General features: G+C 33.5%; 1 protein-coding gene across 1 annotated transcript; it reads left to right on the top strand.

The window, feature by feature from the left end:
• The first annotated feature begins 2,315 nt into the window (after positions 1-2,315).
• LOC110113974 (U11/U12 small nuclear ribonucleoprotein 35 kDa protein) lies at positions 2,316-20,531 on the top strand. The gene is made up of 9 exons (XM_028692089.1): positions 2,316-2,372; positions 4,363-4,569; positions 4,644-4,741; positions 4,841-4,892; positions 11,296-11,366; positions 14,890-14,980; positions 15,104-15,179; positions 18,935-19,013; positions 19,702-20,531. Exons 2-9 carry the CDS (start codon positions 4,431-4,433, stop codon positions 20,125-20,127), a joined length of 1,032 nt encoding a protein of 343 aa, XP_028547922.1. The 5' UTR covers positions 2,316-2,372; positions 4,363-4,430; the 3' UTR covers positions 20,128-20,531.
• The last annotated feature ends 249 nt before the right edge of the window (positions 20,532-20,780 follow it).

Genomic DNA, 20,780 nt, shown 5'->3' with positions numbered 1-20,780 from the left:
TCTATGAGTAGAACAATATGAGTGTTAGATATTTTCAATGTTCTTTAACATGTTGGTGCAGTTCATTTTATGAGATAATGACATTTGGGTGATTTCAAGTTCAACAGAAAATTTATGAATAATGTTTTGATATTATTTAATATTAGTAGATGTATTTAAAAATTTTGTCCAACCATCTATTTTTGCCTTAATATTTCAAGCTCTTGATCAGGTCATGACAATTTATAATTTTTATCTTCTTATAATAGATGCATCATTTTCCTATTATGTAAGAGAGAGTGGTGGGTGATGGTTTGATGGAGGGAGTCATAGGGGTGGGTTGGGTTTAGGGGTTTAAGTTGATTTAAGTTTGAGTCACAACTTGATAAAAAAATTGGCTCAAACTTGAGCTCAAACAGTGGGCATGAGCTTGGCTCGTCTATTTATTCCTAAGCTCAAAGTTGACTTGAGTGGAAGACGCAATAGGAGCTCGCGGTTAGATGAAGTCAATTCTTGAGCTCGTGAGTTGTGTTCAAGTTGAGGGAACAAGGGCCGAGTAGGAAGAGAGAGAGATAGAGAGAGAGACAAAAAAGATTATATATATAAGATGTTTTTTTAATGTATCCCAAATGTTTGTTTTGCGAGATATAATCAGGATGCAAAATCCGATTATAGATATAAGGTGGGCATGAGGTTAAATACAAGTATTACATCTCTGTAGGACTTGAAGAAATTTATCATGCTATGTTTACTGAGATTAGTGCTTGAGGGGTCCAGGTTAGAAATCAAGTAGTCTATTATAAATCTAGAGAGAGAGAGAGTGTGTGTGTGTTTGTTGGCATGAGTGGGTTGACAAAATAAAGTAGAGAGAGAGAGAGAGAGAGAGAGAGAGTGTGTGTGTGTGTTTGTTGGCATGAGTGGGTTGACAAAATAAAGTTGAGAGAGGTTTCTAAGCCATTTTATCAAGCTGAAAATGTGGTCCAGTAGTTTTATTATATCTGGCAATTCCTCCACCACGGCCTGCATATACACTCAGTAGCATTGCTCTATAAAGCATAAAGCATCATGTTTATCAATTCTCGACGGTGATGTATAATATTGGACTGCTGTCGTCAATATTCAAAATGCTCATCGTTTTACATGCTTCGCATGAAAGGGAAGTGATGCACTATGAGGGAGGGCACCAGCGCTAACTAGTGAAATGCAGATCTGGTGAAGTTATTACATTTAAAATTCCAAGTAATAAGGACAGAAATGTAATAACTAAAGAAAAAAAATCTGAAGTATAGAGACCTTGGTTTAGAATCCTATCACCGTCACCTTTTAGAGGAAAACACAGTAAAGGCCTAGCCACAGATACAAACCATTTCTAATACAGTAAAGAATATGTTCTGGGAGCATTTCTTTTGCAAACCGCTGTCAATTATCAGGGTGGGCTTCACAATCAATACTTGCAGGAATTTCATAAGATGAATGGCATGTTATTATTTTCAATCATAATTGCAGACCTGCTGGTAGATCAAGGCTTTCTTCTAGCAAATTACTTGATCTTGTTTGTCATTTCAATTTGGTTGACTTATTTTTCTCGGGCAGGTAATTTATTTTTTCTTATCTCAATGATAAAGAAAATGGGGCCAAAATTGATGGATTCCATTTTTCTTCAAATTGAGATAGTCATTTTGAAGGTCTCTCTTTGAACATTGTGTTCTTCAATCTTATGATTAAGTATTTAGATCCAATTTGCTGAAGGAAGCTTCAAAGAGATGTTATTTAGCTGGTAGATGAACTTGAAGGTGTGTGACTATGGTTCTCATTTCGTTGTTTTTATGCTTATAGATTAATAGAAGAAGACTCAAGGTGTTGTGTAGGAGTGCCAAATTTCAACTCATTTGAATAAAACTGAGATGGGAATATTCTCAAGTCTACGGATATTGATGTTTGAAAATGGGGTTTTTTTCATAATTCTTCTTTTAAATGTTGAAGAGGTTTGTTGGATTCAAATATTTATGGTTAATTGGTACCTTAAAGTAGATTAATATTGCTCTCCTCAAAAAGACTGCAAGTGCTAAGAGAAGGAACAATTCTATCCAATTGCATCCGCTTCATTAAGTTGGTTCTTCTTACCTTTTTCTTTTTAAGGATGTTTAAGCTAGCTTAAACTTCTTTTCTAAGTATTCATTTGATAGCAAGAGCATTCTTCATTTCTTGATCAATTTTCATCATACATGTTTGCTTTTTCAATTTGGATGATTTCTTCTGCGTTTTTTTATTTCCTAAACTTTAGAAGAAATCAAAGATGGTTTATTTTTTATATGAAATTTTATGGTGAATTGTAGGAGGGAGGGAGGGATTTCAAGATGATCTTGCCATCTTCTTATCTGGTAATTACCAAGGTATGGCCCCTCCCTTTATGCTCATCACATAAAAGTTTGTGCAATCCGCATGTTCCTTTTTGACATAGTATTAGTTTTAATTTTCTTTAGAAAAGTAGGGAATTAGAATCTCAAGCTTGTGATTGAAAGTTAATCACTAATCAAAAACCAAATGAAAAGATATGTCGCATTCTGCTGACAAAACAAAGTAAAATGGAAAAAAGACTGCATCTATCTTTAGACTTGTTCTCTTTTTTTTTTTTTCCTTTTCTTTAGAATAAGAATAAGAAGAAGCGTCACTTCAATAGAAATAAAGGAGAAGAGAACACTTTTTTTTAACCTCCATTTTCAGCATGTTTTTGGTGAATATGTTATTAAAATATTTAATAAACTATAAAAGAAGGGGGGAAGATATTATCCTTCTCTTATGCGGCTTGAAAGGTGAAATGCGAAAGTGGATAACTTGCTTTTGTTCTTCATGTTTTTTTTTTTTCTTTTTCAAAGAGCTAAGACCTCATAGGATAGGATGCCTTCTCTGCTTTCATTCACATTTACATAATTAATTTTGTGAATATTTTCATCTTCTCATTTTTTGCTACCTTATATTTCCCACAGCGAATTACGCACGCGTGAAAGGGAAGCTGATCTCTGCTCAGCCTCGCATTTTTTTTGAATTTTTATTAGGTTCGGACACCTGACATAGCTCTACATCTAGACGCCAATAAAATGTCGCCACGTGCTCTTACTCTTTACCGCGCGGCCCGACGACCTGACCCGGAATGGAAACCCGGTATTGCTATGTTCGTGTATTGCTAGGTTTTGCTCGGTATTGTTCGTTATTGCTTGACAATAACGAGAAATACCGCTCTGTCAAGACCAATACCGAGCAATACCTAGCCAAACTGGGGTATTGCTAGTTACTGGTCTTGACAAAATGGTATTTCTCGTTACCGAGCAATACCGAGCAAAACCTAACAATACTCTGGTCTGTACAAATCAGCTAATACATAGCAATGTTGGGTTCCGGTCTGTGTCGGGTCGTCGGGCCGCGCAGTAAAGAGTAAGAGCACGTGGCGACATTCTATTGACATCCGGATGTAAAGCTATGTCAGGTGTCCGGACCTAATAAAAATTCATTTTTTTTGGGGGGGGGAGTGAATTTGTGAATTAAAATATCCTTGCTAAAATTTATTATTGATTTATTTTAAGGCTGTTATTATTATTTTGATATGTGTAGAAGATAATAACTAATTAATTAATTCATATATTATATTTAATTTAAAATAAATATAAACATTTTAAAATTCATCATTATGATGTAATCAAATTTTAAATGTATTATCTTGTTCATATAATAATGGATGTATAGCATCAGTGCATTGTATTATATGTTTTGTAAATTTTATATTTCTTGATAATAAAATATACTTTATCTTATTTTATATGTTTTGTAAGTTTGATTTCCTTATTTGATGTGTTACATTCATTGAATCAAGAAATTCAATAGGGTGAATTAAATATTTAAGCCTATGGTTCGAAACTTCTTTAATCTATTAAACTATGAAGGTAAATTTATTGAATGATTTTTATATTCATTTGCATTTTTTTTTTTTGCCTACGTGATTCTTATATTATATTTTCTGTTTATAATTAAATTGTGTATTTTTTGTTTATAAATAATAATAATTTTAAATAATTCAATTAGCGTGCTTTCTATTTATATTTAAATTAAGTTAAACTAATATCTATATGTTGTGAAAATCGAACCGAACAATGAATCAGCCGGGATCAAATTGGATAAAATAATAAATAATAATAATATTAAAAATTATAAAATTATAATATATATATATATATATAAAAGTGAATTAAATGATAGAGGAGAGAGTATCATCCCTTGAGAAAAATACACTAAAAAATAAAAATGACACACCTTCACTATAATATTTTTTTTCAAATATAATTCAGTTTTTTATTATTGACCTTTATGTTTTTTAATTTCATTTTGTAGAAGACTCGTCACGCTACTCGACTTGGACAAATCTCGATTTGCAATGAAACCCTAATAGCAAAGTGCAGATGAGTGCTGCCAATCTGAACGCCGTATTCTATGCCAACTCTTACCATCCAATCCAGGCCGGAAGCATCGACGGCACAGACATCGTCCCTCATGACAACGGGGTCTTCAGAGCTGTCCTCTGCTCCGCCGCCGGCCTCTGTGAGTTATCCTCTTATTTTTCCTGTGCCTTTGTGTCTCCTCCGTTATCCAACCCGACTCTTGTTTTCTTTTAGATGACCCCGCTGGTGATCCCAAGATCATTGGCGATTCCTACTGCACCCTCTTCGTGGCACGGCTTTCTCGTCAGACAAGCGAAGAAACGCTTCGAAAGGTGCCGTTTTGATATTGGATTCGATAGAAAGAGTTACCATTTTTGTTTTGTTTTTGTCAGGGTTTGTTTCTGATGAATTCTATTGCGTTGTTTTTGAAGGCCATGAGCGCGTATGGAAAGGTCAAGAACCTGCGATTGGTTCGGGATATAGGTAGGTGTTCTGTTTTCGAAATGCTCGTCTCTTGAAGTGTTAATTTGAGTATTAATTGTTGAATCAATAGTTGTCCGTGAAGGGTGAATCACACCCAACTATACTGAGAATACTGAGTGAAAGAGAGAACAAAGTAGACTGAGAAAGAAGAATTTTTGACTAAGAAGCTTTGGGATTTCATTGAAATGGGTTTGAGTATAAAAAATTGAGTCTTTAGAGATCAATTAAATAACATTCATGTAGATTGTGCTCACCCGCAACCCCCTGGTTAGAGATTGGCTTGAACATTACATTATTGGCTACAATCATGGTTATACAAAAAAAAAGAGAAAATATAATAATTGTGTGGCCTAATTAGAAGTCCGACTATAGGAATTCATCTACCAAACTTTGGTGAAATCAGCTAGTCGATCAATAGTTCATCTTGAGTAGTCGTCTTTCTTGGAGTAGCGACCAGGACCAACTTCATAAATAATAGTTGTTAGGGCCAACTATTAGGCAATACCGAGATATCAGGATGAGTTCTTGATCATAGCCGCTTATTTGATGCGAGTTCTCTGATAAGCCAACATGTATGAAGCTAAACAAGTTGAGTTAAATTGACTTGAACCAGTTTGATTTAACTTGAATTGATTTTATTTAGCTTGAACTGGGTTTTTTAGATATTGGGATGTATATTTAGCTCCTTGATTCTGTTATATTTTTGTAGGTTTATTGCAAAAAGAATAAGAAAATATCAAAATATTATTCATTAATTAATCATTGATGGTTGATAAATGCTTGTTTTAATGTTGAATATTAGTCAATAAATTTGATGTTGACTTTTTACATTGTCTTTTTGTACGCTTTTGCTGATATGTAGTGTTCATTAATTTGATGTTGACATTCTATGTTGTATTTTTGCACATTTTAGCTAATACTTAGGAGCTATTTGGTTTGTTGCATATAGGGTGTAAAGTAATCCAAATGCAGGTGTTTTGATAATTTAGTTGTTTAGTTGGATGAAAAATAAATTCAAGGTAAAGTAAAACAAATACAGTGTATTCCATTTTAGTTCATTTTAGTGTATTTGGAATTCCTCCTATTTGAGCGATTTTCAAATAACTCAAGGGAATTGCCTGTCGGTAGCCACCACTTCCGCCACCTCTAGCCATCTCCATCAATTATTTTTCTCCATTATGTCCTGTTAAAAGTTAAATTTTCATTTAAATCTAATAAACAAATGTCATTTCTAATATTTTCTAAACAAGTCTTTTTACATCTATCTCTACATTTATTAAAATAAGTCAAATCTAACACATCTACTTCCCTAATTAGGTAATTGAAAGGCTGTCGTTTTATCTGACCAAACCATCTAAGGCGACTCTCTCTAATTTTATTTTCCATTGGAGTTACTCCAACCTTTTCACGTATGGGCTCATTTCGTATCCTGTATCTAAGAGTAAAGCCACTCATCCACCTGAGCATCCTTATCTCTGCTACATTCAACTTAATAATATGCTTCTCTTTTAATGGCCAACGTTTCGCTCCATAAAGCATTGCAAGTCTAACCACCATCTTATAGAAATTTCTTTTAAGTTTGAGGGGAACTTTTCTATCACACAACAAGCCCCATGCATTCCTCCACTTCAACCATCCAACTTGAATTCAATTAATAATATCCCTATCTATTTCACCATCACTCTGAACAATAGGCCCAAGATATTTAAAACTTGTACTCTTATTAATGACTTAATCACCCAAAGTCACAATCCTCCTACATGAACTCTTATTACTAAAATTACACTACATATATTCAATTTTAGATCTACTCAAACGAAATCCTTTAGACTCTAAGGTAGACCTCCATAATTCAAGTTTACCTTCAAGTCCCTCTCTAGTCTTATCAACAAGAAGAATATCATCAGCAAAAAGCATACACCAGGGTACAACCCCTTACAAATGTCTAGTGAGAACATCCATGACTAAAGCAAAAAGATATGGGCTTAGGGCTGATCCTTTGTAATCCAACTGAAATAGGAAAATACTTGGTCAAACCACCTTGTGTTTGAACACAAGTAACAACTCCTACATACATATTCTTAATGACTTGAATATAAGCATTATTAACCCCCTTTATTTTCTAAAACTCTCCATAACACTTCTCTTGGAACTTTATCATATTCTTTCTCTAAATCAATAAATATTTTATGTAGATCCTCCTTATTCTCTCTATACTTCTCCATCAAACCTCTCAAAAAATGCATTCCTTTTACACTATTTCTTTTACACTACATTAATTTTATACTGTATTTTTTTTACACTGCATTCCTTTTTCAAGCAACCAAACAACCCCTTAGTCTTTAAAAGAGAGATCATTGATTTTAATTCAAAAACTTGCTTCCTTGATTCCTTCTTCATTGAGCTTGAGTTTAGCAAAATTTCATTGCTATCAAGATCCTTAGGATAAGATTAACATATCAAATGAAGATATCATAGCTAGCTTGTTCAACAAACATAAGAAATAATGAAAAAAGAAGAAGAAGAAGAAGAAGAGAGTTAACATTGAAGTGACAAAGGCTAAAGGTGAGATGCAGAAACGCACTTCTTCGTCGAAGCCCCTAGCCATCTAGCACTGTTCTTCTACTAGTGATTGATCTTCCTCATGTTGAAGTTGAACATTGGAAAGAAATTTAAAATTTTTACTTTTTTTAGTAAAATTTATGCTAGTAATTTTTTAATTTTAATTTTACTGAACATATTTTTAATGTATTTTTTATATGAGAAAATTTTAGGTGAGGCATATATTGCAAAAAAAAAAAAGAAAATTCTTGCATGCGAGAGTTTAGAAATCAGCCAAGTGGTTGATCTGTCGGAGACCAATATTGTATACCACCCGTAGAGGTTGAGGAAAGTCAGGTCGTCCAACCGCCTATTGCAATATGAGGATGAAGTCATCTAGTCGACTGTTTGGTATAGTTGCAGTATAAGTAGAGGGAGAAAGAAAAAAATTAGAATAGGAAGCTTTGAGATTTTATCAAAATGAGTTCGAGTACAAAAAATTGAATTTTTAGAGATCAATTGAATAAAATTCATGTTGATTAAGCTCACCTTGCAACCCTTAATTAGAGATTGGGGTTTGGGCTTGACCGTTACATAGTTGGCTACAAACATAACCATACAAAAATTAAGAGAAAATATAATAGTTGTGTAGTTTGAGCGTAAGGTCTGGTTGTAGTAAGTAATCTATTGAGCTTTGAAGAAGTCACCGACTCGATAGCCGGGTAGTTGATTAATAGTTTATCTTGAGAAGTCATCATTTTCATAGATGATAGTTCTTAGGGACAACTATTAGGCATTATTCACATACTGGGATGAGTTCTTAGATCATTGCCACTTTCTTGAGGTAATTTCTCTAATAAGTTAAAGTATGAAATTGACTAATTGAGTAGATCAAGTTGACTTGAACGTGCTTGATTTAAATTGAATCCTATTTTCTAGATATTTGGATTTATATTAATTGAAGTGGTTAATCTTACTACTTACATATTTCTGTGTCCATCAAATTTCATACTACTTCCTACCCCCTTCTTGCTACAATGAATGGATCTTAAGAGAAATCTGTTTCTCTATATGCTGGATATTCTTGTAGGACTTTTATTGTGGGAATTAGCTTATTGAAAGGTATCTCTAGCTTGTTTTTTGGTAGATTTATACAGCATCATCAATGTTAGCCTTCTTGTACCTTTTTTTTTGGGTTTCCTTCATTATGGGACCATTTGATATTTTATTTTAGGCAGGATTCATCCTTTCTGACAAAGCATGCAAATTGTTCAGTGTTCCTCTTTCTAATCACCGGGGCCTGTGAACCGCTTGGAAGCCCTAATCCATGTAGTGAACACATCTTGAGCCCGCATCCTAGTGCCAATCCACAAGTTTGCAATCCAGTAAGCATTCTTTTTTAATTGACATCTAAGACCGAACGGAGCATTCATTTTGAAGAAATTATGAGAGGTTCTGCACAATATATCATTTTAAGTAATGAGGTTCTAACGAAAAAATGTATGGGAAAAAGGGGAGAAGACATAAGTTCATCTTTGCCTTCTTTTTTTTTTTTGTTTCTTGGAAGTCTTGATTAAAGGAGCATAAAGAACTATAATTAATTTGTATCGAGGGATAAGAAAACTGCTTGAATCCTATGGCATAAATTTATTTGCACTTTGATTACAAGAGTCTTTTTAGCTTTGCCTGCATTTGAGACTTGTAAGATTAGTCATTCAAATCTTAGCAGAGGTCTCTAAGAATAGGCTTTAGCAACAATTTGGTCGTGTATCATCTGCTAATGTTAGTTAACTGCCACGACATAATTAAGATGTTCATGATCCTAGTCATACATGTGCTGAAAATCTTATCCTTAATTCTATAGACAGCTAACAAATTTTTGTTTTGGTAGTATTATACATTTTTTTTATTTTGCAAATTAGGTTTAATTACTTTTGTAGCATTTAGCATGAAAGAATTGTTGTTGGGGAATCTTAAAGCTGACTCAGTATAGTTGGGATAAGACGAATGATATAATTGGGATGTGATGAATGATCTATAATGCATCGATACTTCTCCTCAAAGAGTCATACAGTGTAAGGCTCGACATGTGTCAAACACACCTTTGACATGTGTCGGACACGACGGAGACTGATGCAAGCAAAAATATAGGGAGACCCTAATTTTTGCAAGCATACTAAAAACTTCCTAGGAAATAAGTAAATACACAAATATCACACTTAAATAAACTAAGATACAACTTTCATATTATAAAACGACACATACAAACTTAACATAAAAGAAACCTAAACTTGCATTCCATCGCTTGAGAAGAAAGATATAGATGGCGTCGAACTTGCAAGGAGAAGAAAGAGGTAAGAAGCCAAGACAAAGGAGAGGACAAGCTCGCAAGCTTTCCTAGAATAAGGAGAAGGGATGGAACAAGCTCGCAAGCTTTTCTAAGAAAACCCGTAGGTTTTGGCTTCAAAAAATAACTCCATAACATCCTTTTTTTATTCACAAAAATATCTCATATATATAAGAAAAAAGGGGTAGCCAACCAGCCAAAATACCATCAATTTAACCAATCAAAAACAGGAAAATGGAAGACCAACAATCAGTCCAGAAACAGAATCCGAACAGCCACACAGAAAATTGGTAGAGGCAGCCAAGGGAAAAGGAACGGACGGCTAGGGGAACCGGAACAGACAGCTAAAAGGAACAGGCAACCAAAGGGAACCGGAACCGGCAACCAAAAGGGGGAAGGAACCAGCCACGGGAAGGAGAGCCAAGTGGGGAAACCAAAGGGCCAATAAAGAGGGGGGAATGAACCTAATTAATCTCCAATTTATGAGCTTAAAAGGTACTCTACTAGACATTAATGAGCTGATTTTAATAGAGGTCATGGCAGCTTACTAAAAATACAAGTCAAAATGATTTGACCCCCACTCCCCCCCTGCCTACATCAGAGGTGTGTCCAATTAAAAAAATATTATAAATAAATTGGACAAGCTTTTTTGACATGCATGTCTTAAATAGTTTATGATTTTTTAAAAATAAAATTTCTTGCTCTTCCAATTTTAATTTATGAAAAACTAAATTTCTTATTTACTCTCCATTACCCCTAATCAATTGTCCATACTCAATATTCTATTCTTCGAACATTCTTATTTTTATTAGGTTTCACAACAACATTTGACGTCATCATAACATCAGTGCTTCAAAATTATCTCAACATCAAACTATGTTGCCTTGCATTAACGCTCGACACTAGATTCCCGTAATCTCATCGTCTCAAGATCTCATATTTGTCTAACGTCTTTTCAATATTGACAACCGACATTGTCTGATGCCTCATTTGCCTCATTGCACAACATCGATGCTCAACTCTAGATAACTTTTTCATCTCCGCTCTCGATGTCTGACACGATATCCATGCCCGACTTTCGACATCCTAATATTTATCATTTTAAGCATATATCTTAGTTAAATAACTTATTATTTACAATAATTCTTAATATTATGCTTATTTGATTTCCATACATTATTTTTAAGATATAAAAATTATGATATCATATCCAACCTGTGTCAGTGTCCTATATTTTTAATAATTGACGTATCCCGAATCCATGATGTGTCGTGTCCGTGTCACCATGTTCGTGTCTATGCATCATAGCCAATGATGATGATGTTGGTGGTGGTGTTGTAGACTTCTATTTGTACGACATTGGTATTGAATTAGGGAAAGACGTGCTAGTACGTTCAAAATGATTTGATTGTCTGTCTTTAAGCTGTTTGCTCCAAAATTTGTGTGTATTTTATATTTAACCAAGTTGTTGGATTGAACTGACTTCTGTTTTGAATCCTTGAGTGCTATCTGCAGTCACTGGTGCCTCACGTGGTTACGCGTTTGTTGAATTTGAAACTGAAAGAGAAATGCGACATGCATACATGGTCTGAGTTTCTTTTCACATCACTTAGCCTTTTCTCTTAATAGTTTCACAACTCTGCTGCGTGCTTTTTAAATGTACATGCAAAACTTCTAATATTATGCAATTGTCTATATGCTCCTCTTGGTACGTTTTGCCGTGAATCTATGTATATTCTTCATAAAAGGAATCACAAAATGCTTCTTATCCTGATATTTAAATCACATTGATGTTCTTCTGATTGTGAATCTGTTCTTGCATATTATTTGTGGTCAATCTGTTCGTGGATCTCAGTCGTAGTGATCTACTAAAATTTTCTCTCATGTTAAGTCTTCGTTATTTTGATGTTGTTATTTCTGGTTGGAATGCATGCAAACTTTTTACAGCGTATTATGTTTATAGATGATTGATAAGTTTAGCACAACCTGAAGTCTTTACATGGAAAAAAAAGCAATTGAGTTCAGAAGATACAAATTTGTGTACAAAAATAATAGTTGAGCCCTTTTCACTCTGAATTCCTTTTGATTTAGGTCCATTGTTACTCATTCACTCTAAATGACATGATTTAGGTATGTTCTTACGGAAATGCTAACTAGCTATTTATTTTATTCCTACCATAGTGTTTTAAGTAAAAGCTTATGATTTTGCCGATACCTGAAGATGATATATAAAACTTCTTTTCTCTTAGTGGCTAGTGATCTTAAGAATATTGCAAAAGATGTCCTTGGAGTATCAAAGGGTTTTTGTGCATATCTGCATGATGGATGGTCAATTTTCTGTGCTATGTGCTTCTTTCATCATGATTAAATTAAATTATTCATTATTATTAATTAGGATAACAACACAAGTTATTTTGAGCTAATCATGCATTTTGTCCAGCTATAATTTATGTCTTCATTTTTTCATCCATATTGATAATGAACTTTTTAATTATGTTTCTCCTTCGTAATGCAAGAATTGAGGCGGTCCAAAATATTATCGTTGGTGTAATGATATAATTTAAATTGAGCTATTTATTGATCTTATGAAAAATATAAAATTTGGCTTTATATATTACGTAAATGACGATGGTGATGCAGCCCATGAAAACAATTAAATGAGTTTTTTACTTTTATTATAATGACCCATATCACATTATATGAAGTATTGTCTGCTTTGTCATAGTTTGTCCATCCCAAGTTGAACCTTATGGATTTATCCTTCTTATTTTACTTCCCTGTAGTTCGCTCATTCCAAAAAAGCTATATCATATATGTATTTCCCATTGAAACTCTGCCCTACACTAATGATGCCTTAGAAGAAGTCATGCTAATGTTAGCTTGAAAGCTATTATTTCAGGAGAACTTCAAAATTGGAATATAATCATCCTAGCTACCTCCAATGTCAATAATACAATCTCACAATTCAAGTTCTTAGCAAATCTTTTAATGTTAAAATAGTATGCTCTAATTGATTGCTTGTTTAAGAATGAAATGTTGTGCTGAAGTCTAACGTTGTCCCAAAAATCTCCTGCACTTTCTTCTATAGCTTAGAAGTAAATTTTCCATCATGATCATATACCATATGATTAATTTCCCAAGTATTTGAATAATATTGTCCATATAAATTCTAATTTGCATATTTACTTTCTACGTGATATGTAGAAAATGAGCCATCTTCATGAGTCTATCAATGACTTTGTTATCATGGTATGGGTAGTGGTTTACAAACTCATGAAAACTATTCATTTTTTGCCTATCAAACAAAATAATACAGTAGATAAATGGGTAAAGATCTACATGGGAAATTTTATTCGAATGTATGACCTACCAGCCATTATCACATATGATTGTGATGAGAGATTTACTTTTATGTTATTGAATGTAAGTGCAAGAGGCTTTGGACATAAGATAAGACTTCATTACAATGTTTCATCCTCATGCAATCAATTAGTGCATGCTATTTAAAAATTATTAAGATTTGTTGGGAACTTGTATTCTTGAATTTGGAGATAGCTGTGTAGATTATATTCTACTCACAAATTTTTTCTGTAATAATAGTTTTCAAGTTAGTATTAGTATGGCATCATATGAGGTGCCTTTTTTTGTATTAGGTGAAATTTTAATGGGAACTCCATATTTAAGTGTGCACGATATATACCATATTACTAGGATGATTGAGATCCCAAGAAGTTACTCCATGAAAGATATAACCATGCCAAAGCATATAATGCCTTTCATGTAAGCTAAGTCATTAACTTTGTTATCAATTAGATCTCCTTTAGTATCATTTGTTGTTCCCTCCAAATCAAATCATAGGGGTTGAGTTCCAGATAATGTGTGGCTCATGCAACATGTTGTTCCCTCCCAATCAAATCATAGGGGCTAAGGTCCAGATAATGTGTGGCTCATGCAACATTTAGGATGAAAACTTTTAGGAGGAAACAGGGGAAGGAATGAACCAAATTTTATATCAGAAGTGGTGAAAATATTCTTGGGTATATAAGTGAAGGGATAAAGCAAATATGAGGGACTTTTTTGTTCTTATGGGTGGAGTTTCAATGAGAACTATACAATTATGTTTGCTCATGATGGAGCAAATCTTGCTAGGGTGACCTACTAAGAAGTTATACCAGGAATGATAAAATCATGAGATTTAGTGTAGTATATTACAAATTAAGTCAAAGTGGACAATACTTTTTATGATGTTGGCTTTGGCATTACACTGACATAAATGCTGTAACATTTATTTTTTATTTTTTATTTTTTTATTTTTTAAGGGTTCAAATCTTTGACATATTCGAAGCCATTCATTTCATACCCCATGCTTGTTCCTGACTTACTTTTTGTCGGTTGTCCTTTGTTTTCTCTTGATTTTTGTCATTGTTCTTCGTAGCCCAGACAATATGTGCTAATTATATCACATCAAAATGCCATTTTTTTAAGCAAAGTTGGGCGCAAGTTCTTCCAATTATCTTGACATAGCTGCCACCCTAGACCTTGCATAAAATCCACTAATTGTAGATTACTAAGGCCATTGTGTTTATATTTCATTTGAAAGAAGCACCGACTCTAGAAAATAACTTTATTAATCTAAAGTTTTTGTATTTTTGATAAGTTTTGATAGCTTACTTAAAGTTGATGGAGTCAAGTTTCTAATATATGATAACTTTTAAACGAGAATGCAATGATTAGTAGATTTCAAGCAGTTTATAGCGTTGAAAATATTTGACTTGTCTTTATACATAAAATTAGATTATCATTACAAAGACATTTATAGATGTATTAGAAGGCTTAATCCTACATTAGACTCTTTGAAAACTAGAATGTGTGGAATTAGATAATATAAGTTGAATTTAATCCATTGTTACTTTATAGTTCTGATGAAACTATTTATTCTCTCTTTTTGGAGGATTGTTATTAAGAGAAATGTAGATATGAGATGTTTCTAATCTCATTCTAGTGATTCATAAGCACATTTCTAATATGTGTTCGTTTCTCGGGGAAAAAGTCAGTTGATAATTTTTTATATTTCAAGCTAGCCTTTTAAATTTTTTTTATTATTTGCAGGATGCGCATCATTCAATCATTGATGACACTGAAGTGATTGTAGATTATAACAGGCAGCAATTAATGCCTGGGTGGATTCCAAGGAGGTTAGGTTAGTTGGATAAGTTACATTACTTATCTTCTTTCCTTCTTCCATAGCTCATCCCTAATCCCAAATATGAAGATTTTGCATATTAATAAATCTTAGAAACTTCTAATGTCTCCAATTTAATAGGCGGGGGACTTGGTGGAAAAAAGGAATCTGGTCAACTTCGCTTTGGAGGTCGAGAGAGACCATTTCGAGCCCCTTTGTATGATCCCTCACCACTCTTTTCTTTGTTGCCTTAAATTTTTGAACGAAAACACATTTTTTTTAGAGAACCATTTCTCCTCATACATCTTTTAGTTACCATGGAAAAAAAAAAACTAAATGGCTACAACGTAAGTAGTTAAAGTAATTAATGTAAAATGTAGCTCAAAGCTGTGTTTTGTCTACTTCAATTCCAGCCATTCAAATTTTTTGATAGAGGGTGAAATATATTTAAGGAGAAATGACTCTTTCATTCTAAGAGGATAGTAGCTCTCTCTCTCTCTCTCTCTCTCTCTGAGAGTAGAGTATCTCTCTCTCTCTCTCTCTCTCTCTCTCTCTCTCTCTCTCTCTCTCTCTATATATATATATATATAAATGATGTACAAAGCGAAATTAAAATGAAACTAATAGATATTAGAATATAGGGTTCAGGGTTTAGGATAGTAGCCCCTATAAAAAAATTGAAAATCACTACAACAGACTTATGTTAAAAGAAAAAAACATAAACTAGATAATTAGAAACTGTTAGTTCGAATAAATGTGATGTGTAGCACATAAAAAGATTTCCCTGCTTGTAAGACAAAGACCACCATGAACTTATCCCAGCCTTCAACATGAAGGCAGGTGCAAGAAATGAATGAATGCAGAAAGGACCTACAATCATCCCTAGCTACCATGTAGATCACATTCGAAGAAGATCATGACAGTGAATAAGGTCTTCCAGCATAACATATAAATGCTTGTTTCAATTCAAAACAATATACTGTAGACAATTAAGAATTGAATAGTAGAGATCCATATGCACAGTTTTCCATTAGCATAAAATCTAGATGCAATAACAATAGTGAAACATATTCGTTTGGCGAGTTAATAGGGGAGACGGATCATGGCAGCAATTATGATAGGGAAGCCACATCATTAGACTTTCAAGCCAGTAAGCTTCATGAAAATATCTCATATGTAATGTGATTAGAAAATTGCTATTGAGCATAATTATGAGAACTTGCTCGAATTTAGTAGCTCTAAATACAAAGTTAATCTATAAAACATCCCAGCTAGAGTTATTATAATATAAACAACAACAATAACCATATATACACAAAATAGGGGGCGAGTGAAGGAAGGAGAAGATGAAATGAAACAATCTCAAACTAGAAATTCATCATGCACCAAAAAAAAAACTAATCCTTTATTAGGCAAGCCGCACTCTCTTCAAATCAGGAATCAAGTAAACGGTAATATGAAGAAACCACTAAATAGCTTGACTGTAAGCCAACATGACACCTCAATATTACATCATTATAACAAGGGCGCAAACCACGAGGACGTAAATATTATCAAACTAGGAATAATCCAACATTGACAAAACCAAAATAGTAAAGCAAATAAAGGCAATAGCACAACTGGCTTCAATAAAAACAAATTAACAAGATTATCCAAAGGAGAAGCATGACACCAAACAACCAAAAACAATTGAATAAGAAAATAAAAATATTTAGCCATTATTTTTTGATGTAGGGGAATCTATCTTTATTCAATCTATCGATACTAAGGAGCATATTAGATTTAGGTGACCCCATCATAAGGCGAAAGTTCTTACAACTAAAGCACAATTTCACTAGGTAGTTTCCAGCTTGTTAAGCTTTTCTATAATAAGGGAAATCTAAGAGTCGAAGTTAGGGAGAATTTGCCTTTTTTTGTCATTTGAAGCTAAAAGAGTTCCACTTGCATGGTATATTATTATAGATATAACCAATAATAATAACCTCATTAGCATCAATATGAAAATTAGAAATTTTAGCCCTTAAACAATATTGTAATCCAAGAAAGGGATATATAAGTTCAATAATAATTGAGTTAGTATAACCAAATATTTGTAAGAAGTGAGAATAACATTATCCTTAATATCTCTATTAAGGATCCCACAAGCAACTTCCTCCATTTTTTCTTTTGAGCAACCATCAGTGTTTAATTTTAAAGAAGGAATTAATAGGCTTTTACCATTTCAAAATTTTAATAGGTTATTTTTTAGGAGGGATAATGCCAAAATCCAAGTAAGCAAAATTATAAACATTTTTTCATGCTACAATAATTGAATTAACCGCCTTAAGAAAATTTAACTCTTTTTAAATGGAGTTAATAATACCCTTAGTTTAAACTTTAACACTACTATGTTTGGCCTATTCCTAGCTTTTCAATGCCCAAAATAAAGCATGGAAGGATACAAATAATGTGAGACAGTGAGAGTTATTTACTTGATCAACATAGGTAACCTATTTCATAAATAACATAATTGATGCACATGAAAAAATTGAAAAACTAGCAAAATGATCCCAAATCTTCTTGAAATGGATAATGTGAGAAACAGTTTTAATATGGCAACAACAATGTTCTTTAGAAACTAACTGGATATCCCTCAATTGAATAACATTCACACGGATGAAGCGTATCCTCTGCATGAAATAGAAATGCAAAGTGGATTGACATAATTCTAAACAAACTTAGTAGAGGAAATGTTGGCATTTTGTCTAATATTTTTTTATTTGCATTTGCAGGATAAGTTAGTTTTCCTCACATCTTTCTTGAAGATATTACCATTAGTCTCATGATTGAAAAAAAGAGACTGTACACTCGCATGTGTATCACATTCTCCATCCCTTGATTTATAAAGGAAGGCTTCCCATCTTTCCATTCTCAATTAGTGAGTAGAAGAGCTCCATCCTATGTCTTCAAGCTTAAGGGTACTGACTTCCTAGCTCCAATTACCTTAATTAAATATAGTTCCTTCTTTAGCAACACATTACTGTTAAGGATTTTTAGGATTATTCCCCTTATTGATAAATATTATACTGTCTCCATACTTAAGGTCGCAACTCTTCCAACCCATGGGGAGCTTTATTGAGTCTCTATGTTTAGGGAGGCCCCTCTCAATTACTTACTGCTACTCAAGGCTTTTATGCTCAATGATTTGCAACCGTTGACCACCAGGCCTCAATATGAGCCTGTATTGGTGAAGCTAGGCTTAACGATTTTGAGACTTGGATAAAAATTGAATTTTAACTTTCATGGGACTCCAGTAGCCATCACAATAATGAAATTCCCTTTCCAAAACTCTGGTTTTATTCTTGTAATTCACCAATCAAAACTATATGATTCATATAAGATATCACCAAACACTCATGCATTTGATTCGAAGCCATTCAAATGTTTCTATATTTTGAAATTATACGATCAAAGCTATCCATTGTAAAAAGAATTGAGGCATCTAATTGTTGATCAATGGTCTTAAAAATCTTCAAATTATGCATTCCGTTAATTTTAATGATGTTAAAGAAATATATGTTTTTGATCATTCACGTGACATAATTTGGTGGAGAATGATAATACTCCACCTAGGAAGAGAAAAATTCTTCCTTAAGTCCATACATATACAAGTATATCATCTTAGATAGTCATCAAACATAAATCACACCTTTGTAAGAGGAAATTTTTTTTAGAAGGATAGAGTCATTTATCCTCACGTGTTTTATTACAAATTTTTAATCTCTAAATTAAGATGCATCTTTTAGCTTCTTTTTACGTTGATGGTTAACTACTATAAATTGTAGTCATTCAAAATTTGTGATGAATGGTAAAAACTGTAAGGATAAGATGTTTTATCTCTCTTATAGAGAAGAAGAGAGATAATTATTTGCACAGTTTTATGGAATGACTGGACACTCATCAGTTATATCTCCGGGGCTTTTGTTTATGTAGGCGTCCAATCCCATATGATGATTTGAAAAGGCTTGGCATTCCGCTACCTCCTGAAGGGCGGTTCTTATCCCGCTTTCAGGTATAAAAATCATTCCTATGTTCAATATTAACAAGTATTTCTCAACGGTAGTTCAATATTTATTTGGCGTTGCTTATATAGATTGGATGGTATCAAAATTATATGCTGAAAATGCACTGAACTTTTTGGAGTTGAGCAATGAAGCAACTTGGACCAGTTTCTGTATCTCTCCATCTAAAACTTACACGTGACCACCAACTTTGATAGGGGGAGCAAAGAACCATCCTAAATCCTAAATGACGAAGTTTCACAATAAAATTTTTATAGTATCTCATATCACTGTTTATTCATAGGTTTTAGGAACTTTATGGCAGTAAAGTTTTTTTTTTTACCAGGCAAAATGGAACGTAGAATGTATCATAAGATGGGTATATAAAATAAATGTGAAAATCAAGCAAAAGGGTAGAGTGGAGAATATATGGATATAACTATATAAGCTGAGGAAAAAGATTTGCATCAAATAGAGTTGATCCTTTTTTTCAACATTCAGCATGAATGAATGGAGAATGATGATTAACAAAGACAACACCTTTTAGTTAAATAATTGTAATTTTGATGATGAGGAGAAGTGGATTAATTCATCTTTTCGACTCATTATCAATTTTTAGTATCTCCCAGCTTATATTTCAGAGTACTTGAACGTTGCTGTTTTAGTTTCATGCTCTTCTACCTCATTTTCTGATGTCAGGTTCCATCACCCCCAAGGCGTGTCAATCACATGGAAGGGGAAGAAGATTCACCTACCAGGCATAGGGCATTTGGGGATAAGGAAGATGCTCCCCCAACGAGAAGCAGTAGACCTGCAAATTATCAGGAAGATTCGAAATTGAGATACCAAAGGTTGGAGGAAAGGGAAGAGATTCCATCTAAATCTGGGGACGACTCACATTCAAGACACTTAAGACACCTAAGATCAGAGGATGCGAAAGAGGTTCCAGCTAAATCGAAGAACAGCTATACTGTAAGAGAGGAATCACCCCATCGGCACAGGAGATCTGTTGATGATGGCTCGAGAAGAAGAAGAAGAAGAAGTAGAAGCCCATCTGATGGAGCTGATTCATCACATAAACCCCACAGGGATTATACTGAACGATCACATCGGCACAAGAAGTGATTACCAATTTGAGAGTTCAATTTATTGTTTGATTCTACTCTTTGTCCGACAGTTCACCTTTGAAGCTTGAAATAGAATCACGTTTAAGGGGATTTCTGTACCAAAGTAAGAATGCTCAAAGCTTGAACCATAGGTTAGTCGAAGTTGCTCAAAACCTGTATTTTACGCGCATCAAGTTGCATTCCGTTTTAATGTGATTCCTAAGTAAGACACGCTCAGGTACGTAGATTTGATGGCCTGATGTTCCAAGCTCATTACCTGTGGCTGTGGTCAGCCAAGAAACATGAACTAGGTGCTTATAACAAAGACTTCAAGAAAGAACGTGTTGTACGTACCTTCCTATAAGAGATCCTTAAAACAAATTTATTGCAAGTCTTCCTTTTATATCATTTAAGGTTGGAGTATAAGAATGAATTTGTTGTTTGAACGAATTAGTACTAATCAAGAGTGAGATAATCTAGTTTTGTTCCAATTTTAAGTTTTTTGGGCTCAAACCCAACAAAGTAAATTGGAGAAAGTGGCTATGTGGTATATATGACATTGATGAGATAGTGTTGGACATATAAATATGTATGATGTTGATGCACATGGATGTGTTAGTGTTTGTATTCTTTGATGAGATAAGTATGCATTAACCAATAACCTTCATATGA

Source organism: Dendrobium catenatum, unplaced genomic scaffold, assembly GCF_001605985.2.
Source record: "Dendrobium catenatum unplaced genomic scaffold, ASM160598v2 original_scaffold_117933, whole genome shotgun sequence".
NCBI lineage: Eukaryota > Viridiplantae > Streptophyta > Magnoliopsida > Asparagales > Orchidaceae > Dendrobium > Dendrobium catenatum.
This window is presented reverse-complemented; position numbering and strand designations above follow the sequence as displayed.